At 42.5% G+C, this 23,976-nt stretch overlaps 2 protein-coding genes across 2 annotated transcripts in view; both read right to left on the reverse strand.

Moving 5' to 3' along the window:
• Window positions 1–918: 918 nt before the first annotated feature.
• Window positions 919–16,121, reverse strand: LOC311187749 (uncharacterized protein CXorf38). Its single transcript, XM_084259071.1, has 6 exons — window positions 15,894–16,121; window positions 15,575–15,709; window positions 10,088–10,207; window positions 8,651–8,800; window positions 8,068–8,247; window positions 919–1,479 (listed from the first exon to the last, which is right to left on the reverse strand). Exons 1-6 carry the CDS (start codon window positions 16,107–16,109, stop codon window positions 1,189–1,191), a joined length of 1,092 nt encoding a protein of 363 aa, XP_084115197.1. The 5' UTR covers window positions 16,110–16,121; the 3' UTR covers window positions 919–1,188.
• A 4,323-nt stretch (window positions 16,122–20,444) lies between these two features.
• Window positions 20,445–23,976, reverse strand: part of MED14 (mediator complex subunit 14) — a gene marked incomplete at both ends in the record, with an annotated part of 63,956 nt that continues 60,424 nt past the window's right edge. Inside the window, 3 exons of the mRNA XM_084258356.1 lie at window positions 20,445–20,518; window positions 23,023–23,215; window positions 23,596–23,721. Coding sequence (XP_084114482.1) covers window positions 20,445–20,518; window positions 23,023–23,215; window positions 23,596–23,721 — 393 coding nt within the window. The remainder of the gene's footprint in view (window positions 20,519–23,022; window positions 23,216–23,595; window positions 23,722–23,976) is intronic.

Below are 23,976 nucleotides of genomic sequence, written 5' to 3' on the forward strand. Positions count from 1 at the left end.
CATTCTTCAATCTCAGAACGAAAGGCCAGGTTTAGTTACTATCGGTGTAACTAGCATTTATCTCTATGGATCAGCCTAAGCTATCAGTTGACCCTTTAGTCAACAAATACTCAGGAGCACAGCAGGGCCAGGCCCTGTACTCTGTACCGGCGAGTAACTGAACAGCGAGCTGAATGCTGCGGGAGCTCACTGTTCCTGAGTGTGCCACACAAGCCAGCAACTGCAGAGCTTCCTGACAGCCCTGGCTGTGATGGCGGCCTGGGCCCTCCCCGCTTTGGTCAGTCAAGCCACTGTGTTCTCCAGCCCCCACTGACCTGTCTGGTCCCATCTCCTTAAGTATAAATGCAGGAAGTTTGCTGCAGGCTTCCAAAAATGGGTAGTAACAGTTTTGCACTAATTGGAAATGACTAAAAACGGCCCTTTTTTGGGCCTTCCTCCAAAAAGGAAGGCTTTGTATCCCAAAATTTACATCCCAGCCTCCCCTCGTGAATGACTTTCAGGAAGCAGGCGTGGGGCTCTTGTTTGCCAGTGGACAGAGAACTCCGCGTGACCCTTCAGACAGGCTGGACACAGCCTTTACTGTGTTAAGCAGGTAGAGTTTAGGGCCAGAAGAGAATCTGAAAAAAACAAAAAACAACCCTCCCCAACCCAACAACCTGATAGCAAGTTTTGGTACAAGAGTAGGTAACGTTTTTTGGTCAGTGGAGAACACACAACATCAAGCTTGTGAATATTTTAAAAAATGCTCCCAGAGAAACAAAGGGAAGTGGAGGAAAAGGCATTAAAAATTCCTTTTTCTTTAGGTGAAACACTCTTGCGAGTTTTTCCTTTAGCACAGAAATTGGTGACTGAGACAGAAGCCACGCCGACCTTCACATGACACGTTTGATTTTTGTCAGAGGGCAACCTAAAATAAAAGCAAATACTTAATTTATCTGAAGAAAAAAAGTAAAACACTGAAAACATTTATTTTAATGTGTTTTTTTTAGGATAGTTACTGCTACAGCCAAGAGCCAGGTATCACTGGAACCGTTTTAGGGCTGAATTTTTTTTTTTTTAATTGTGATATAACATTGCTCCACTTAGACCAATGACTTCAGGTTTATTTGACTAAAGCAAGCTGAGAGAGTTATGCTGAATTACTAACTGCTGTCAGCAGTCAGAGCACAAAGCAGAGTGTCCTTTTTTTCAAATAACAAGGGTATAGGGACACCAGATGACTACGCCGGGAACCATTACGGCCTTCTGTGAGAGAACAGACATCAAAGACACAAGACTGTTCTGTCCCTGCTTTAACGTGATCCGCCTGCACTCACCACAGGCCTCGGCGTCAGGTGTCTGTTCTCTGGGCTCTTCAGAATCCAGCTGGTGATGCGGTATGTGGAGGCTGTCGAGCTTCTGGATCTCTTCTGTAAGATTATTTCTGAGATCCTCGTTGTTTCTCAGAAATTCTTTCACCACTTCCAGTTGCCTTAAGATCTGTAAGAGGGACCCATACCATGTTCAGCGTAGGTGGATTTACAGGAGACTCATAACTCAGATGAAATAGCTCCAGACAGGCTCCGTCTAACATGTCCACCAATAGCTGGCATGGGGCCACACAAGGGCGGTGTTTGCTTGTTTCCCCCAATTTTTTTTGCTTTAAAACGTCCTGCATTTGTACTTAAGGGCTATATTTTTCTGTCTCTATCTATATACGCATATATAGGTACATGCAGACATACACACGTGTACTCAGAAGCACATAAACAATCCTATCTATATGAAAAAGTAAAATAAATCCCTTTCACTTTGAATTTTATACCCACACATTTATTACTATTAAACATACACATAGCTATATATGTATATATAAAAGTAGCCCGAATGAAAAGATTTTCATTTTGAATTCTGTGCCATCTACAACTATTAAATATATATATGGGCCTCCCCGGTGGCGCAGCGGTTGAGCGCTGGGTTGCAAAACTGCCCGCAGCCTCTGCAGCGCCAGTTCGATTCCCGGTTGCTCCCCGGCCACCAGAGGAGGGTCCCACATGGCGCGCAGACCTCTCCTGCCGCCCGCTGCTCCCCTCAGCAGTGTACTTCGGTCCTTCTGCCTGCTCTGCTCCCTGCTCTGGCTCTGGTGAATTCTCTCACCCTCCCGCGCTTCTGACTGTACCCAGTGCATGTATAAACAAAACAAATGAACAAACAAATAAATAAATAAATAAAACATGCCTCTATTAAAATAAATAAATAAATATATATATATATATGTACACACATATATACCCATATACACATGTCTACATACCCATATACACATATGCATGTGCATATAGCTATGTAACAGTAATAAATGTCTAGGCATAAAATTAAAAATGAACACAAGGGTACAAGGTAAAAAGTCAGCCCTCTTCCTATCCCCAGTCATAGATCCTATCCTAAGAGGTGACCACAATGAAGTTTCTTGTGTTTCCTTCAGAGATATCCTGTACATTTACATGTATACATTTCATTTAAAAAACTCTAGCTTTACTGAGGTCTGATGACACATAAACACTTTTTAAAAACAAGTGGCAGCACTAGACACTGTTCTTCAGCAGGCCTTTTCGACATCAGATCAGAAAGAGTGATTATGTAGATTATTTTATTAATGGTTAAATAACATTTCATTGTGGATGTTTCATATTTTAACATACTATTTCAAACCTCTGAAAAGACAAGTAATGCTGCTGTAACTGATCTGGTACATGTGTCATCTTGCCTAAGTGACAAGGCTATATGCAGAGTCTTTTAAAAGTAGAATATAGTCTTGGGCCTCCCTGGTGGCGCTAGGGGTTAAAACGCAGTCTAGGAAGCTGTCCAGAGCTTCTGCAGCACAAGTTCAATCCCCGGCCAGGGAGCTACCCACATGGCACAGCAGACCTCTCCTGATTCGCCCACTGCTCCCCTCAGCAGCATACTTTGCCAATCCGCCTGTTCTGTTACCCACTCTGTCTCTGTCTCTCACTGCCCACACCTCTGTTCTGTACCCCAGCTCTTGTATACATAAATAAATAAATCTTTTTTTTTAAAAAAAGTAGAATATAGGGCCTCCCCAGTGGCGCAGCGGTTGAGCGCTGGGTTGCGAAGCTGCCCGCGGCCTCTGCGGCGCCGGTTCGATCCCCGGCTGCTCCCCGGCCACTGGAGGAGGGTCCCACATGGCGCGCAGACCTCTCCTGCCGCCCGCTGCTCCCCTCAGCAGTGTACTTCGGTCCTTCTGCCTGCTCTGCTCCCCGCTCTGGCTCTGGTGAATTCTCTCACCCTCCCACGCTTCTGACTGTACCCAGTGCATGTATAAACAAAAACAAACAAATAAATAAATAAATAAAAACATGCCTCTATATTAAAAAAAAAAAAAAAAGTAGAATATAGTCTTAATTAATATATTTTGTCAAAACTGCCATTTAGAGGTTAACCAACTTAAACTCCCACCATTAATGTATTTCCTGATGTTTAAATTAATACAAGAAATCTCAGATAGTACCATGGAAATCTTTTCATTCAGGCTTATCCCAGAAAACCCTCACCCATCTCTGTTTATTACAAGGATGAATGTTACTCATAGCTTTGGGTGAGGGGCCTCAACTCCAAGCTAAGTCAAGATGATCTAAGTTAATGAAGGAAAGTGGTGGAGTACCTTCCCCCTAGCAGAGTGGTGGTTCTCAAACTAGAGAGGGCACATCACTGACTCTGATGTGCAGGTATAGGCTGTAATCGTAGCAGGCACTCAGGTTACTGTGATAGAAGCAAATGAGACAGCCAGACGCTGAAGCACAGCTGCCAGGGGTGGAAGGGAGGGGAAAAGTGGTCAGTGCTCGTGACCAGGATGAACAGGGAGCAAGTGTGGCTAGGGAGGAGCTGAAGATGGCCAGAGGGCTTCACGCAGGGGAATTAAATAGATGGGGATGTGCCCTTCAGGTGGAGCAATTTATCACATGGCTGGAAACAAGCCTAGAGCTCCCGATACCTGGGCTTTACGTAACAAACCTGGAAGCCCCAAAGTGTGAAATCCCAGCATATGTCAGTCACTGTGAGTGCCACACTGGGAGCACCTCAGGGCCCTTCTCATGGCCCCCATCAGATGCCTGTGATCACACTGGTTGGGACTGTGGACCCACATGCAATCCAAAATGGAGAGGGGTCCTCCCTCCCCCTGTCTGGAGACCTCATTTGATGACTTGGGAGCTGTGACCCTTTGTGCTATCACCTCCTGGCCCTCTTGCTCTTGAAATGTGCTTAAGAGGGGTGATTATTTTAGTTTGGTTGGGGGTGAGGGGAGGAAGTAAAAGTGAGGTTTTGAAAAAACTTATTAAGAACAGAAAGGACTTGTGGACGTTTCTATAAAGAGGGAAGAGGAAATAGAGATGGAAAAATTGAAAATACTAGAGCAATTATGGAATGTAGTCATGCTCAGAGTTTGAAGTTCAGCTTTGTCACTTCACTGGCTACGTGACTCTGGAAGACACTTGACCTTTCGGACCTTGCTTCCACATGCGGTCTTGTGGGATTAGAAGTACCCACTCATTTCTGGTACATTAATGCCTGGAACATTCTGGGACACTCCCCCTTTCCTACATTTAACAAGTGTCCAGCGAGACTGGACCCAGTTATTCTACTGTGTGCCTGGCATATTCTAGGCCGAAATGCCTACACCTCCATTCACCCAGTCGCACAAGCCAAAACTTCTGCACTTGCCCTTGACACCTCTTTCTACCGCATGTGACATCTGCTTGCGTTTCCACCACCTCTACATTCCCATCCTGGTCTGAACCATCCTCTCTCTTACCTGGTAACTGCAGCAGCCTCCGAACAGCTCTTCCTGCTTCTGTCCCATGGCTGCCATCCCGAGGACATGAAGCCCAACAGGACCTGCGTTCTCCGCCTTCGCTACGCTCACCCAGTTTTCATGCCCACCCCACTCCAGGCGCACTGCTCAGCTTGCCGATTCCTCTCTGAATGTTCTTGTTCCATACAGTGCACACAGCTAACCCCCACCTCCTTTAAGAATGCTGAGCCACCTGCCAACTAAGCCACATTACTGCCACCAATACTCTGCCCTGCTGATCCCCATACTCTGCTCAACACTACATCTCCTTCTGATGTGCCCCATCATTTACTTATTATGTTAGCTGTTTGCTGTCTGTCTCCCCTGCAGGGATCTTTGTTCTGTTCACTGACACATACCAAACTTCTGGAACTGTGCCTGGCACGGAATAGCTGCTCACTCTCAGTGAATGTTTCTGGAATATAACAAAGTGTCATTTTCAATTCTTTCCCTGGCTGCCTCGAGTATGTTCTGTCACTACCCCTTCTCCGGAGCTTCCCCATGGATCTCCGTGAAGGTGGTTCCCTCACCTTGGTTTAAGAAACCTGTAATGATTTTAAAGAACATGCATGTACTTTACATGTATTTCTGCTAATTGCTGTGCTCAATGTCCTTCAGTTCACTTTCAACCCCGAGACCCTAATAGAGGACTGAGGTCCAGCACCCATGTGAAGGACTCTTGGGTGGCAGCTGAGTTCTGCAGCAGATGGGCCCCTGGCAGACACACTACACACATGTGCTAAGGGTCTGAATAACTGCCACTCCCATTTGGCTCTGCAGTAGAGAGCATTTTACGATCACAGTTATGTGCACAGGGTATTTTAATGAAAGCCTCTCTCTCTAATGTTATATATCACTAAGCCTTGTCAAACAAACAGAAAAGAAGAGCGATGTTAAGCTCCTGCTACACATGTGCTCCTTGGCACTCTCAAGCTGGGCAATCCATTTGCGGGAACCATCACACTAAATTACCACCATTAATCATTTTTTCTCAACACTACCCCTACTATTTTAATGAACACCAGAAACAGGGCTTGTTAAACATTCACAAAAAATGTCCCTGTGGTTGTGCTATAATCATGGTATTTCCTGATTCCTAGATATATATTTGTTCTTATTTTAACATCTTAAATGAGAATGTATCTTACCACTGATAGTGTCTTATGGTTAAGATGGCAGCTTTTTTTTTTTTTTTCTTAGAAGTAACTGATTTAATGGTGTGTCTTAAAACTGAAGGCATTTTCCATTCACTAAAATTTGGTTTAGCCTCTGATTCTGGAGACTAACTCTAAAGAACACGGATAACCACACATGGTGCTGAATTTTCAAAAGAGGTCAAGTTCCACACATCATGGAAAGCCAACCTTCAGCTTCTTAGAGATAACACGCCAATCAGCCCCAACTCCCATTTTCATCAATTGAAATATCAAGAGAAATGCCATGGTCTACTAAACAGAAAGCATGAAAAGTGAGCATTTATAACTTTATCTTGAGATTTTGGGACCCAGAGAATAAGCCAATTAACCCCAATTTCTTCCCTGTAAAACAGAGATAATGAGGGATGGAAATTTATAGCTCCAAGCTCCTCAGTGATACAGGATCTGCAGCATGGGCTGTGGAAAGGCACAGGACCAGAAGCGGGGAGACCTCTGGGTCAGCCTTTACCCCCAGCTGTGGGGCCTTGCACCTGTCAGTGCCTGCTCCTTGGGGTCACTGCTTTGCATGTAAAGTGGGGGACAAAGGACAGGTTACCTTCCAGCTCATGGCTTACGTAGTTCCCTGGCTTAAGTGTATTTCTACTGATGTGTTTTGTGCTCTGTTACACAAACAGAAAAAGAACTACAACTCCCCCAAGAGAGAAGAGAGAACTACTGAAGACTCAGGGGCAGTGAGCCTGATCCCCTGTGACTTCTCTTATCTACTCTGCTTCTAAAAGAAGCAGTAGGAAGAAAGCCAGGGCTGGTTCTAATGGCATTTTAAAATAAAGCAAGATAAAACACATGTCTTTAGAAAATAGAATATTTAACCTTCTTACTCAGCAATTTTAAATATCTATGGTGTGCCAGGGCCGGCATACCCCAAACCACTGGTACCCAGTCCCTGTATCAAAAGAGCTCACTAAGCTGAATACAGAATCTGAGTCAAAGTGATAACAGTTAATAAAGGCACAAAGACCAGTAAGGAGCATGGCTTAATGAAAGGAATATATATTCTCTCTGTTTTCAATGAGGTAACCAGTAAAGCTACTTTCTTTTTGAGTAAGGTGAAATGAAGAAATAAAGCAATTCCAAGATCTCCTGTTTATGTCGAATTCTAATCCAGCAAATGCTGGAATATTCCAGAACCTTATTAGAATACAATTGTACTACTGTTAGGTACCTTTCTCCTCTACTCCCTTATTAGAACTTGAGCACATTAGTCTAAAGTCTCCTAAGCTAGAAACCTTGCTGTCCTTTAACTCCCCTCCTACTAGCCTTATGCCATGCTTCAAGTAATTTAACCATCAGTTTTACCCAAGTAATGCCCCCAGAATCCTTCTTCACACCTCTAGTTCCTTTCAACTTCACACAACTCTAAGAGTCTCCTAGCTAGTGTCCAATGTTCAACTAAGAGTAAACTTTATAAAAGTTCCATCTGATCATATCACTCTTTCTTGCTTAAAAACATCCTTTGGCTCCCTACTGCTCTTTGGAAATAAAGTCCAAATCCCTTGGTGCAGCACAGAAAACCTTTCAAAATATGGCTTCATCTCCTTGACCTCCCTCCCACCCAATGCTCACCTTGTCACTGCCCAAGCCTACTATTCTTTCCTGTCTGTCCAAGTGCTATTCCTTCTCAAGAACACCCTTTTCCTCTTGCCAACTTCTCAAACTCTTACTTCATTCTGTTAGTCCCAGAAAAATAGCAACTTCCGGCACAGTCTTTTCTGCAACCTGCCCTGGACATGCAGGGAATCCCCAGAGCTTCTGGTGCAGGACTCTGTGGTGGCCCTTACCATGGGGTTCCAGTTTATGGCGCAAAGTAGGCATGCAGATGTTTGCTGATTAAGTGAAAATATTTCTTTAAGGGTAATAGTAACCTCTGCGAAAAGAATATTCATTTCTGGAAATTGTTGGATTTATAAATCAGAACCATCATTGGAAAATGTTAAAATGAGCTACTCTTCCTCTCTCCTGTTTTGTTTTCTGCCACAGAGGATGCAGTACTTCTGTTTTTACCTCTTCAGGAAACACCTCTTGCTCTTTTGCTTGAAGATAGATCTCTTGAAGTTTTTCCTTTAGTAATTCCATTTCTATTTCATTTACTTGGCTTTCACTCAGGTAAACTCCTGTATCACATTCATATCCATCTAGCTGATCTTCCTCAGGGACGTGGACAGCCCAGTCAGATGTCAACAGCTGTTGGATGACGGAACAGATATAAGAGCTGATTGAATGAAAAAGATATGCCATTGGATTATTCAAAGAACGCATAACCAAACATCATTAGCTGCCTCTATTTTAATAGCATATTCTGACCACAGAAAAGCTCCTCAGACCAGCACAATTCCATATTTCCTATCAACCTTTTTCCTCCGCTTACATTCTAAAATTTTGTTTACATCTTATAAACCTCAAATTCTAAATGGGTAGTTATGGTTGTTTTATCCCCTTAGTCTTTTTTTAAAAAAACATTTTAAAAAAAGGACAGGCTTATTGGGAAAAGGAGAAAGAAAAAGAGAGGCACCTGCATAGTCACAGGCAGGCAGGAGAGTTGGTCCCCTTAGTTCCTGATGCCAGAACTATTATGTATGGTTTTTACCTCTTCTACTCTGGAGTATACTGCCACAATCTCTGGGATATTCTTGAATTCATTCAGAAAATTCTGGATCTTCACCTGAAAATCTTGAAGCCAGGTAGAAGATACTTTCATATCTGAAGAGTGCATGATTTCATTACGACACTTAATCACCTACAGAAAGACAAAAAAAAACCAAAATGAAAGCCTTCAGAATCAAACAATGGGGTAAATAGATTTTGTAATGCCAAAGAAAAATTACAGAAAGGCTTTACTAATTACAAAATCCAGAAGTGTGGCCTGTAGGTGGCATCAAGGCTTCAGGAGATATTCAACCCTTGTCACTTGAAAATAAATTAACTGGGATAAGAAATACAAACAAGCCTACAATTATTGTTCACCCTTGAGATCTTGTGACTGGCTGGGTATCTCTTACCGCCTCTCCACCCCCTCCCCCAAGTCCCTTAAAACCACCTGCCAAAGAGCAAGAGTATTGGCCACTGGCTCTGGATAGACCCAAAGGCTGAAGCAGGCAATGCAAAAAACCCTTTAAATAGTGTTGCAGTTTCAGGAAGCTAGGCCAAGGAAGTTTTCTGATGCAAAAACCATTATAGAAAAAAAATCAAGTTTTTCCCCACATTTTCAGACAGAGGGCGCTGTGGGATCATATATTAATGTGTACTTCACATACACAAAAGATATCACAGGGGTTAACTTTGTGCTGAGTTGTCTGCTGATGTCACAAAGAAGTCTCAGTTTCTGCTGCAGGCATGCTAGCAAAATATACATGCATTTTCCTCTACATATTATAAATTATCCAGAAATGCTATATATTCTTTTCAGTGACCCTTTAATAAATGTGCCAGAGCTGTACTCTGGTGAAACAGAGCAAGTCTAAATCTCCTACAGGAAATTTGACATTGTTTATCCATTAGTGTTTATGTTTTCTTCTGTTCTAGTAATTTGGTCTTCAACTGCTTAGCCAATGAGATTTATTAACAGAAGGGCAAGATTCAATGCTGGTATACAAAGAACAGAGTGATGGCTTTCTCTACATTTTTTTCTGCTGTTTTTTTTTTAATGTATATATGGAAAATCGCTTTGCTTCTGTTTATAGCAGAACAGGGAGGAGAAATATGAGGTTCATCTATTAAGCAGCCAACAGCACATTAGCACTGTTGTTGAGAAACTTCGATTAGAGAAAATTGAAGGGTCAGTCTGCTGACCGCATTCACATGGAGGCTCTTGGACATCACAAAGGGGCATGTGAAATGAGCCTCACGAGCCTGCTTAGTGATGCCAACTTTCAAGGACAGTCTTTCTTTGCACATTACTCTTTTAGGGAGAGATAGTGGGCTACATCTGCAAGGCTGCTTTAGCATCACAGGGTGTATTTCTTGACTGGTCTTCATAGTACCCTCCCAACTCTTGTGGTATGGCTTCAAATGTGACAGCTCTTACCTCTGTGACTTTCTTCCGGTCAATCTTGAAGTGATCACAGGAGTTGATGAGACTTAAAAGAGCAACTGCATCACACTCCTCGGGTCCTGCTTTGTCCGCCTGTCCTCGGGGCATGAAGGCCTGGAGAAGGGGAGGCATGTGGGGCACCTGAATCTCCTTCGAGACTCGCAGGGCAATTTGTTACTGCCCATTTCCCAGATGAAGGCTGAAATGCTTACTGAGATTTCAAGTGAGTAGAGTTTCACGAGTCCAGATCACAAGCCAGGAAAACAGGTTGTCAGCTAAGCCTCAGCCAAGGGCAGTAATGAAAGGCTGTAACTACCTGTCCCTCTGCTACCAGAAACACGTGCGTGCTGAACATAACTGGTTTTGTGCTCTCTGAATGGCACATAAGCAGGAAACATGGATGGAAAGCTCCTTTTTTCTTTTCCTTACTGAAATTTCAGTGGCTGAGTTGTTAAAGAAGATTTAAAACTACTAGTTACTCTAAAGTGGACATTACAAATGACTTGGGAAAGCTCAGTATAATAGTATAAAGTTAAACAGTCTGGGCTTTGGAGTATAACAGAACTGGGTTCAAATCCCGGTTCTGCCACTTGCCAACTGTGTGCCCTTAGGCAAGTAACTTATCCTCACATGCCTCATCAGTAAGCTGAGGATAACTGTCCTCATCTACCTTAAAGGTTGTTGAGAATTAAATGAGTTAATGCAGGTAAAGCATTTGCATGATGGTTTACACATACTAATAAACAAGCCACAAAAGTTTGCAACTTGCAACTATTATTTGATTTGCAATATGAGTAGGCCTGACAGAAGAGTAACAAATGGAGGACTAGGGCTTAAGATACTAGATATACACCAGAAGGGCCTGTTTTAGCCTGATCTTGCGTTTTATAGGATTTTATGGCAAGGGCCCCCAAAATGGTGTTAGGGCAAGGTTTGGGCCTATTTTCTGAAATATTTCCAAATTTACATCTGCATGCAACAACTTTCCTAAGTTAGGAAGCTTAAGAGTACATTGCTGCCAAGGGAATAGAAAAGATGACATATGAATATTTACTTTAAATAAAGAAGCTTGTTCCCTTGAAAACAAACACATTTCAGTAAGCAACTACAAACCCCCCCCCACACACAGTGCTGCTTGGAACAGTATTCCTGAAAGGGCTTGTGGTAAGTTTCCACATGCCCCAAGGAGAGTTGGGGTAATGTTCTTTACAGAGTGGAATCACACACCCGAGTCTCCTATAATTAAGAAGGACTTTGTGTGCATAGAATGGCCCTATCAAAAGATACAGTAGCCAGTACCGCCACTGTCTTTTTCTCTCTTAACAGCCATTGACATGCCCATGCTCTGAAATAAGTCTATTATGGATGCTACACACACTAACAAAGAAGTTAACTGATGTAGCATAGGCAAACTAATGCAATGAAATAGAAGAAAATAAATTGCTTACTTTAGCTGTTGCTGAGAGGAAAATCCAGAGGGTCTCAGCCACCTCAAAGTCAGGCATAATTTTTCTTTTCCAGTATTAAGGCATGTCCTGTCTGGAATTTTCTCACCAACATAAACCTGCCTCTTCCACGTTAAAGTTTTATTCTAGTAATCATTGCCTTCTTTCAGAACCAGAAGCCGACAGGGAAGCTCTGCTGCCTTTTTGCCACTGACAGCAGCCTTGCAAAACTGTCTGGCATACCACGTGTCCCGCATGATTGCCTCTCACTACCCTCGACTGTTTCTTCATTGAGTAGCAGAAAATGAGGTTGGAGAATAAACAGAGGCCAGATCATGCTGGGCTCAGTGGCCGTGGAAAGGAGTTTGGAGTTTGTTCTGAGGACATCAGGAAGCCATCCATGAGTTTTAGGCAAGGGAAGACAGCGATGCAATTCCCACTTGAAGACCACACTTCCTGCTGCGTGGGAAACCGAGGAGAGGTGAGCAGGGCCGCAGAGGTGGCCAGGAGGAGGCCAGGCAGGAGAGAGCAAGAGCTGTGGCTCGAGATGCAGAGAACATACATTCCAAAAATATCTTGCAGGTACAAATGAAGAGGGGAGGAAGAGAGCAACAAGAATGACTGTAGGTAGCTGGTGGTGCCACAGACATAGGTGTGAGAAGCAGATATGAAGAGTCTGTCTTGAGAAGTCAACGCAACATGCACGGGGGGTAAGGCAGAAGAGGGGTCAAGCCAGCAGCTGGATATGGGCCAGGCATGGGGAACTCAAAAGAGGGCAGGCGTAAAGGCAGCATTTAATATTGACCTCCACAGACCAAGGCAATATTACTAGGGGAAAAGAGAGGTCCGGACAGAAGAGGCCTGAGGAAGGCCAAAGACTCTCCACTTAGGAGGAGGCTGAGGAGGAGGGGCTGGGAAAGTAGGAGACCCAGGAGAGAATGGTGCCACAGAGCATCAAGAAGAGTGTCATGGGCCTCCCCGGTGGCGCAGCGGTTGAGCGCTGGGTTGCGAAGCTGCCCGCAGGCTCTGCAGCGCCAGTTCGATCCCCGGCTGCTCCCCGGCCACTGGAGGAGGGTCCCACAGGGCGCGCAGACCTCTCCTGACGCCCGCTGCTCCCCTCAGCAGTGTGCTTCGGTCCTTCTGCCTGCTCTGCTCCCTGCTCTGGCTCTGGTGAATTCTCTCACCCTCCAGCGCTTCTGACTGTACCCAGTGCTTGTATAAATAAATAAAAATAAATCTTAAAAATAAAAAAAAAGAGTGTCAGCAGCACTGGATGTCAGAGAGGTGAGAAAAGCGAGCAAAAGAGGACTGAAGGTCACACGCGCCCCTGACAAGAGGCAGTGGAGTGGCAGGGGCAGAGGTCAGGGTGGAGTGGGGCGAAGAGTCCGTGGGAGGTGAGAAAAAGAGAATAGGCATAAAACCTCTGTGAGAAGTGTTACTGGGTAGGCTCATGGGAGACAGAGAAATGGAGAGATAACTGAAAGGTGCAGGTCAAGGAAGGTTTTTTTTTTTTTTTAATTTTACTGTCCAAGTAGTTGTTCAAATGTTTAGAAAGCTTTATTGAGATATAATTCACATGTCATATAAGGATATCAGCATGGTGACTAAAGTTAATAATACCGTGTTGTATATTTGATAGTTGCTAAGAGAGTAGATCTTAAGTTCTCATCACAAGGAAAAGTTTTGTTAATTATGTATGATGACAGGTATTAACCAGATTTACTGTAGTGGTCATTTCACAAAATAAATATTAAATTATGATGCTGTACATATGAAACTAAAATACTGTTCTGTCAATTATACCTTAATAACAAATTAGGTGTACAGTTCAGTGATTTTTTTGTATATTCAGAGTTGTATATCTGTCACCACAGTTGACTTATTATCGTCTTCACCCCAAAAAGAAGGTCTCTAGGCATTGGCAAGCAAAGGCCTAGGCAACCACTAATCTACTTTCTGTCTCCATTGATTTGCCTATTCTGGACATGTCATATAAATGGAGTCCTATTACTGGCTTCTTTCACTTAGCATGTTTTCAGGGTTCATTCAGTGTTGTAGCATGTATGGGAACTGCACTCCTTCTCACGGCTGAATAATATTCCATTGCTGGATAGACTATGTTTTGTTCATCCATTCACCAGCTGATGGACATTTCTGATTTCCAACTTCCAGTTATCATGAGTAGTGCTGCTGCATTCATTCTTGCACAGTTTTTTGTGGATGTATATTTTCATTCTATAGAACTATTTTTTCAAATAGTTACTGTTAAATTTTTTGTTTCTTAGAAAAAAAATTAAACCAAGGCCATATTCAAGCTATTTGTATGGTGATGGGAATAAGCTAGAGGGAAGCAGAGTGGCCAATTGAAGACTCAAAGTCTTTGGGTAGGTGGGAAGGGATAAGGTCGAACATGTAAGTGGAGGGGTAGGGTATGAAGAAGAGATGTGCTTTTCCTTCTTTGCAGCAGAAAGAAGACAATGATGCACATGGAGGTAGGTTGGTAAGTGTGGTAAAAAGAGGAGAAAGCATGTATGGGAGGTGCGGGGGTGTATCCATCAACTCCAGGAGACATGAACAGAGTTAGCAGCTGGAAATGAGGCAGAGAAATGGAAGTAGGAACTTGGTAGGGAAAGGCAGCAACAGGAGCAGGCGCCCACGGAGACAAGGCCAGACTGCTGGGGCTCCCAGTCAAGAATTGAAAGTGAAACCAGTTAGCTCCCTTAGAAGATTCTTCCCCTGAGCAGAAGGAGATGATAGTGTTGTTGGGGCTGGGGTGGGGCCAGGCAAGTTCAAAGAACAGAGGAAAAAAGGAAGATGGTGTTAGAGAGAGTAAAAACAAGGGAACAGAAGGCCTGCAAGTGCCAGCAATGAAAAGTAGCATAAATAGGCGACATGGGCTCCAAGAGGCTTCTGAGGTTATGAAAAGTGGTGACAGACCACAAGGGAGGGGCAGCCACAGTAAAGGGGAGAGTTTAAGTTTCTTTCTCTTTTAGGTGAAAGCAGAAACTGGCAATTCTATCGTGACAGCAAAAGTAAAAATGGGGAAGAGGGTGTGGTGTGGTGGGTTTACTGGTCCATTACAGCCAAAAGTCTGGGGGGCATGAAAGATACCAACTTCCTCGTTGCTGAGGTTAGGGAACAGAGGCTGGTCCAATTTCATAACACAGCAGCTGAGCTAGGACTCTGTCCCCTGCTTCCCAAGTACTGTGCCTGCTACTAACTAGTATGTAGACTGACTCCAAACAGTATTTGTACCAGGAGGCCACTCTGACTGCCCCTCTCCACCCCCTGAGGGCTTCTGGCAAAAATCAAAGTGAAAAAAAAAAAAAAAAAACCCAATCTGCCCACCATGTAAGTTACATTGCCAAGTTTTGAAAACAGTCTAACAGTTTCCCATGTGGCTACCTACTCCATCAATATCTCCCCAACATATTATTATTTAGCTGGATTTCTTGAGGTCCTTTCTATCTTGCTCTAACTTCCCTTGGATTACCTCGCCATCCTCCTGGCACTCTACAGCCATAATAAACTACCTAAGGAGTCTACCCTCAAGAATACCTTACCTGGGGGGGTGAAAAGGGTAAAGGGGGTCAAGCTGCTGGTGATCCATAGAAAGTGGAATTTGGGTGCTGATCATGATGTAGAGTAGAGTGTACAGATCTCAAAGTGTAATGCTGCACACCTGAAACCTAATTCTGTAAGTCAATACTAGTTCAATAAAAATTCATTGGACACAAAACAAAATCATTCCATGTTTCTCCCGTTGTGCCTGTGACTGTGATGCTCGCTGTAAATCTTGCCCCAGCATCTCCAGTTGAAATCTTTGCAAGCAGGAGCAAACTCAAATGCCTTCAGGAGATAAACAAGCAGGAAAAAAGCCCCTATTTCATTAAGCTGGGTGGGTTCCAATATCACAGCCCTCAACCTCCCAGACCCTAGAGCCCTGTTTATGAGGCCTGGGCTTCCACATAGGCCGAAGCTCAAGATCGCCTCTACCTGCTGGGGTCGTCCTACCCTCCCGTCCACAGGTGCTTACCTTGGCCACCTCCCAGGCGTCCACGGGCCAGCGGCCTGGCCGGCAGTTTCCCCAGTGGACATCTCCATTTCTGTTGGTGTGATGTTTCAAAATCTCCCGTTTCCACTCTGAACACACCTGACACTGAGGCTGAAACTACAGGGGGCGGCGGTGAGAAGGTGCCGGGGCGGAAGGGAGGGGCGGACAGTCCGGACAGCGGAGCCCTGGGCATGCGATCGGCCCCGTTCAGGGGAGGACACGGGACACTGAGCCGGGAGATGAGGACCGGGGTGGGTATGGGGTGGAGGGCGGTGGTCAATGCGCCCGCCCAGGTGCTCACCTGGCGGGCGCGCGGGCTGCACCGCGAGAGGCTGCTGCAGGCGGCACGGGGGCCGAGGCCCGGGACAGCGGCGAGAAGGCCCCGGTGGAAGGCGAGGACCTCGCGGCCGACGAAGCCCTGCAGGCAGCCGCGCAGCAGCAGCAGGCAGTGGCCCGCCTTCACCCAGTTCTTGTACTCAGCGCAGTTGAGGCGCGCTGCCAGCTCAGACAGCACCATTTCGCGCTCGGGCCGCGGGGCGGGGCGGACGGCAGCGCGCAGGCGCGGAAGCCTGAGAGTTCCCAGCGTCGCCGCCGTCAGCGCGCCCCGCCCAGAGACCGCCCCCAACGCGCGGGGCGTGGGCAGCAGAGAGCTCCGCGCGGTCCCTGGTTCCCAGGGCGAGGCCTTCTGACTTCCGGGGCACGTCGGCCCCTCCCGTCTTACGTGACAGTCGACGCGTAAGAACTTTGGTCACTCCAGAAAGCCGCTACCTGAAACCTCACTCTTCTCTGTTCCCTTAAACTGAGTCCCACCCCCACCCTCCAGTCCCCGACTGGACTCCCACTGCACGTCCGTGCTGGTTTGGCTCACGTTATTGTAGAGATGAAGAAAGTGCTAGTGCACACTTCTTGAATTACTTATGCTCCTTGCCTTACACAGTTCTAGAAACTTACTTAACTGGTTCCTAAGTCCACAGATTGGCTGTAGCAAATTAGGTTATTTGTGAAATGTGACCCATGAGTGCCTGTACTGCGAATCTATGATGCACCTACTGTGTGCCAAGGTGACACAAAGCTGAAAAACAGCCAGCACTAAGCCAGAAAACGGCTTCTTTCTGATCCTGAAATATCTAGCTTATATTACTTAGTAGTCTTGGTCATGTGATAACGAGGGCAAACTAAACATGAAGCAGAAAAGTGGCATAAGCTTAGAAGCACTCTTTCTAATCTGAAATGACCCCTTCTTTGTTTCATCTTAAGCAGTCTTTATTTGGTGTCGACAATTTATTTACTTAATTTCTCTGGGCCTTAGTTTACCCATCTGTAAAAGGATATTAACACTTACCTACTGGGTTGTTGTATTAAATACACACTGAAATACTTAAAACAGTGCCTGGCAGTGTAAGTTCTCAGAAAGTATTAGCTATTATTTTATATTGACCTAAATGTGCCTTTCATCAACCTGTCATATCCGTGGGCAAGGTATTGTACCAAACCACTGGCTATTTGGAAGCAGAGGCAATTTACAGAAAGTTGTGAGTAGATCATGGTCTCCAGGAGTTGGGCAGTACATTGTTGGCCGGCCTCTGCTTTCTCTTAGTAACTTCAATACTAAATTTGTGCTAAGTAAATTTCCTATCATTCCCTTAATCCATTCCCATCAAACCAAATGAAAATGAAAATTCCTCAAAACAAATGAGCTATCCATTTTTCCCCTTACTGTCCCTTAAGTCTCTTGAAAGTTCTCTTTAAAATTTCTGTACATTGATTTTTTATATCAGGAAGACTTAGATGATGATAAATATTAGAGTAAAATGTAACAGGTATTACTTGGGGGGAATATTATGAAAGAAATGAATACATTTTATGTTGAAATGGGATCTGAATTTAAAGTAACAAAATTATGGTTCTTTATTAAATTAACCATTGTCCATTCATTAGTATCCTATGGCTGAACAGGTTACCGTGATAAATGCCAAAGTTTTTAGTGGTATTAAAATTCACTGTCATGTATATTTTAGTTCAGGCTTGCACTGAGTTCACTCAGTTATTTTTCGTATGTAAGGTTCAGCCTCTGTTATTAAGCTTGACATGGTCTGTTGAAGTTTTTGCTTCTTCCTAATTTTCTAAAGTACTTCTATATATTCTAAAACAGCATTTCAGCAAATGGAAAAAAAGGTGGCATATCAGGACCAATTCTTCTTTCAATATTAAACTAATACTAAGCTAGGGCCTCCCTGGTGGCGCAGCGGTTGAGTGCTGGGTTGCGAAGCTGCCCGCAGCCTCTGCAGCGCTGGTTCAATCCCCGGCTGCTCCCGGCCACTGGAGGAGGGTCCCACATGGAGCGCAGACCTCTCCTGCCGCCCGCTGCTCCCCTCAGCAGTGTACTTGGGTCCTTCTGCCTGCTCTGCTCCCCGCTCTGGCTCTGGTGAATTCTCTCACCTTCCCACACTTCTGACTGTACCCAGTGCTTGTATAAAATAAATAAATAAAAATAAATCTTTAAAAAAAACAAAAAAAAATAAACTAATACTAAGCTAGACTACAAAAAATCTAAAGCATCTTCATGAAAATTAACTAGAGAGTTGGTAGTTCTCTGAAACTTGTATAAATTTTATTTATCACTTAAATTACTAAAATCACATTGAAAACACCTTAAAGTTAAGACCCAAACCACCTATTAGGAAAAATCACTATGGGCATCCAGTCCCTTTGATTGAACCTGGGTAATTAAAGGTTAACAAAAGAGGCAAAAGACATGGTTTGTGATGAAACCTAGGATTCAAATACTAGTTTTTTCAAGCTTTAATAAAGTATATACCAATTCCAAGTACCAAGCATGATATCAAAATTCAAAATCACGGGTTTACTCTTAATGAGCATCAAAAGCAAATCCTGTGTATTGAATCCTACATTATTTTTGATTTGTACAATGCATTCAGAGACAAGTCATAATTAGGGGGAAAAATTGCTCACTGAATGCATCATGTTTAAAAAGGCAACTGACATTTCAAAACCACACTTAAAAGGGAAAATGCTGGAAAGTTATTTCTATCAATAAATTTGAGACATTATCCTACAGATAAAAAATACATTTCTTGTATAGACATGTAGATTTCTACATGAAAGAAAGGATTCAGTTTCAAATAGAAAAGGGCTGGCCCTTGAACAAGACATCTTAGATTGCCAAACTGATGTGATTACCACTGGAAGGAGAACTGAAACGGACAAAAGGTAAGTTAAGGAAACGATAAAAGTTTAGCTACCTGCTCCTGAATGGTGGCAGAGTTGGGCGAGAAGCAGGAGATGAAGGCAGAAATAAGACACAGAAGGGCAAAGAAGGCCTCAACTCTGACCAGAAAGATACAGAGAATCAAGCAAAGTAGAGAACAGATGATACAGCGGCAGCTAGATGCTTGAAACTAGAATTTGGCAGTTGATAGTTATAGAAGCTCAAATCACCTCAAAATGGAATTAGACAAAGCATCTAAAATTTAATGGAGAACCTGTATTACTGTGACCAGATATTCAGCATGGTATTAGCATTTAAAAAACTTTCCCAAATAATCAAGTCATCAGAAGGCCTTCATAGTCTTTGAAGCTTAAAAAAAGTCCCTGACTGACTAGGAGAGACACAAATGAATGCTCCAAAAAGAAACCCTGCTGCAATGTGTCAGTATCAGAGATTCCACTTGATCCTGGGCAGACCCTGGATCTTGGATTCTTCAAAGTGAGGGACTGCACCAAACTTCTTCCAAGCAAAATATTTCATCATTTTGTTGACAATGAATTAAACTGGGATTGCTTAAAACAATCCCAATTTTGGTGGGGAAAGTAAGGGAGGAAAGTTAAACAAGATAAAGAAACATCACAGAAATTTCACGCAAGGGTAGAATGTATTCAAGTTTTAGTTTCCTAATTAATGCTGTATGTATAAGTATACTTAAACTAAATTTGCCTAACAAAAAGTTCCCACATCCTCAACAGATGAGAATGACTGCAGTATCTGGGATCCTTGATCCATGAGCTAGTTTACTGTTTCTTCTCAAAGACTGGATTCTTTTATTTTACTCAAATCCTATACTGAAAGACAACCAAGGTGCTAGATGTTAATCACCAGTCAAGTTAGGAATGTTTGAAGAAAATGAATTAAGCTTGAAATAAAAAAGTAGACGTTCTGGTCAAATTTCAGACACGTATCATTAGAAATTAATTACTGGCCCCACCAGATTAAAGATGAAGGGAGGCCCTGAGAAGTCTATAAAGCTGATATACACACAAGTGAGTGTCACTGTTTGTTTGTTTGCTTTTAACCTAGTTTTATTAAATATTGCTTCTTTGGGATGTGTTTATAACAACTCCCAAAACATTTTCATGTAAGGTTTCAAAGCGATCATATTAAAATACAGCTTCAATATAAAGTTTATCACAGTTTTACAGTATTCAAAAATGACAGACCTGCCTTAAAAAACAAAACAAAAACCAAAAAAGGACTATTACACCCAAAAACATAAGAAAACAATTAAATAAACAAGTTTGGCATTTCCATAACTTTATAGTATAAAACAGAATATTAAATCTATTACTGGCAAGCGGACACTGATGTATTACCTAGATTGAAAGGTGTCCCATTTAAACACACTATACAAGTTCACTATACAAAAGATTGATGGTCTTTTTGATGAAAGAAGTGCACCCTGAAAAATTTTGCCAGTTTAGAATATTTAGCTCTTAAAGTCAAAAAAGTCCTTTTTTTCTTTTTTAAACTGAAGGCTGAATTCAGTTTTGTTTTGTTTTGTTTTTTTTTGTTGTTTTGTCTCATTTGTCAGCCTTCCTGGTTTAAAAACAATAGTGTCTATGGACGCCCACCAGGGGGCAGTGTAAGATTAGCCATTAAATCACGAACAGCTGCAAATATTGTGCATTCACCTGCAACAGAGAAAAATGGTCATTAGCCATTCGCAATACAGGAAAGATGATGTTAACACACCGGTGGGGGTAGGGGTAATTAAATCTAAAACTAGCAAGAACTTTAAAGATCAAAATAAATGACTAAATTTTAAATGTACAGGTTATAGGGGATGAAGCTTTAGTTTTAAGTATTAAGATAACATTTGGTTTGGGTTTTGTTTTTTCCTCATGAGGAAATTTTGAGCAAGTCCCGGTTAGGTTTGAATTTAAGAAGATATGCCTGGAGTTTCTCTACAGAAACACTGGAGCACTGGATAAGCTTTGAAGTTGGGCTTCAAGGCTACTGATAGCTGTTTTATGCATTTTGAATCTAATAAAAAGATCTAATTTATATGTAACATCAATGGTGTCCTCAAATTGCATTAAAGGGTCAGATTAAAAGGTCTATGACAACACTGTCCAATAGAACTTTCTGTGATGAGAGATAGTCTATATGTGCACTGTAGCTAAGCGGTACACTTGTTATGTAGCTCATGTGACTAAGGAACTGATTTCTAAATTTTAATTACCTTATTAGATTTATATAATCACATGTGGCTAATAAGCGTTATATTGGACAGCACAGTACTATATCATCTACTGAGGTTTTCTCCCAAATTTCAAGGAAATAGTCAACTTCTGGAGTTCAACATTAAAATTAATACAAAAATAAAGTGATTTTTGTTAAAAGCACTTCCCTGGGGGGAGGAGGGAGGGGGAGTGATGGGTTCGGGAGGAAAGGAGGGAGACTGAAGCACAACAATCCAAAAACAAGGTTTGTTTGGGGAGAGGGGAACAGGCTAATGAGTCATCCTCTGGATGTGCTCAAAGAAACCAAATACCCTGCCTCTTCCTTCTTGTAAATATATTTCAATATAATAACCCCCCCAAACAGTGGTAAATATTATTAAAAGCTAGATTCCTTCCCTACAGCATGATCTAAAACTACATTGGCTGGGAGTGAGAGTGAAGATCTCAACTGAATAAGGACCTTCCAGTAAAGGGCAGGATGTACACTGACCCTGTACACGTTACTGTGACTTTATCTCCAACTGCTGTAAAATTCAAGTACAGAAAGAAAATGAAATCCAAAGGTTTAACCAGTCTGATGTAGAAATAAAAACACTTTTAAAATATCCCAACAATTTCTTAAATAAGTTGTAGTCTTTTTTTTTTTTTTTTAAACACATTTTCGTTATTGGTAGGCAGAAAAACTTGCTTGATCCCAACAGGATCAAAACATTCTTTCCTTTTAATTTTAAATTCCCACAAGACACGATAATGGTGGTCATCTGCTTGTGAAGGAATGGTGCTTATTATCAGAGTTCTACTAGACCACAATTTTGAAAATTCTGATAGCTTTAAACTTTGAATCTTTAGGACCTATTTGTCGCTGAAAGAAGAGATAAGTCAAAGGATGAAAGCAGAAAATCGTAAGAAGTGGAAGAATTATTACAACAAAAGCAGCACACCCTTCTCTACTGCCCAGTGCATTCCTTATAAACTACACTTGAGAACTTGCCTGTGCATACAATATGGGGAAACAATAGCTAAAAACAGAACTTCTCCCATGATTCCTGTTTCCAGTAAAATGCTGACATGGTGTTATCTAAAATTGTTTCAGAGAACAACTTTCCCTCATTTAAAAACATAATTGTTATCTGTTATGCTGTATTAAATAGAAAGGTAGAGGACTTCCCTAATATTAGAAATAAGCAAAATTTTATTTAATATCCTTAATATTAGAAATAAGCAAAATGGAAGAAAAGTTCCCCTTGTCGAGCTTAATGTTTTGTAACCAAAAATTTAGCACTGCCAGGAGTTATGTGTAAATGAAGGCTACTACTCTATTGAAGGGGCCTTGTTTATCTGCCAGAAACAGTCTGGTTTCCTTGAAAATGTTCAGGTTGAGAGCTTCATTGTGCACTTGGCGAAAAGGTTCACTTGCACCCGCCTGACACTTACATAAGAAGCCCAAAAAGCAGTGATGCCATTTGTATCAGCTTTTATTCTTCACAAAACATTTAGAAGATACAGAACTTTGAATGATATTTTTCTATTCATGATTGAACCATGAAATATAAGAAACCAACATGCATTTCCACTTGGTGATATACAGAGTGGCAGGTATCAATGGTAGGGCAAGAATTCACAGCCATGGAAAATTCTATCATCCTAACCTAGGGCTTTGTGGCAATGTGTACTATAAATACAAGCTTCTGGCATTAGCAACTGGGTCAGTCTCAACAGTAAATCACTAACAAAATTAAAATCCAGGTAGCAGAGACATGGACAAAAATGAAGAACCAGTATGAGAAAGGAAGAAAGCGACAGGCAGACATTGAGGGCCATGGCCAACCAGAGCTCTATTACTAGGATTGGCGGGTATGGTGGGTCAGGAGGGGAGAGGGGAGAGGAACAATCTCTCACATAAGAACTTTTACAACATATATGCAAGAAAATACCATCTACTGGTCATGTACCTTGTCGTGGTGGGTTCATCTCTGCAAATCTCTTCAGAATGTTGCTGACCATCATGGGAGCAGCAACAGAAGAGTTCTGCTGTCTGGGAATGTCTGCCTGCTGGGTTGTGCCTGAAGCCATGTCATAAATGATGGGAACTATAATACTAACAGGTTCTTGGGGAGGGACTGACGTTTTCTGAGTTAGTTGAAGCTGTAAACACACAAAGAGAATAAACACATAGTAAGAAAATAAAACATTTGTCTAAATTGATCAAAGGTACCATCATTTACTCTACTGTCAGAATAAGATACATCAAGCAAAAGAAAATTAAATATGACAAGAAAAGTGACAAATTAACAACTGAACATTGTGATTAAGATGCAATGGTCACACAACTAAGTAGCTGAATAAATTTCTGTTATTCCTAAAGGAACCAGAATTACATGAAGTCTAAATTGGCAATTTAAGAATGTGGGCTTATATTTGGCAGCAACAGGTAACTTCGGCAGTTATCCAAAAGTTGCTCTATTAGCCTCACATGTCTTTTTCCTCAGAAGTTCTGCACACACACACGTTGGGGTGGTACTTACAAAAAATAGCATTTTGGATTTCAGCACCACAGCAGGCGTCCCAGGAGGTGCAATTGGAGGTGCGCTGGGAGGGATCGTTAAGCAGAACTGAACATTCCATTTAAGCTGTGTTGCCTGGTCAGGGAACTATTTTGGGGGGAAAAAAAAATCATGATAAACTTTTTTGGGGAAAAAAAATCATGATAAACTCATATGAATGTTTATATTCTAGTATACCAATCTGAAAGGTTAGACAGAATTTTATTTTATACTCATTAGCAACAGAACAAAGTTGGTGACCTATACTTTTCTGAAGGATGTATATGCAAGAAGTTACCAACTGAAAAATCCACTCTAGGTTTAACATGCTCCTCTTCCTCCCCTCCCTCTTTAATTCCCAAG

The sequence above is a fragment of the Talpa europaea genome, assembly GCF_964194135.1.
Source record: "Talpa europaea genome assembly, chromosome: X".
Taxonomy (NCBI): domain Eukaryota; kingdom Metazoa; phylum Chordata; class Mammalia; order Eulipotyphla; family Talpidae; genus Talpa; species Talpa europaea.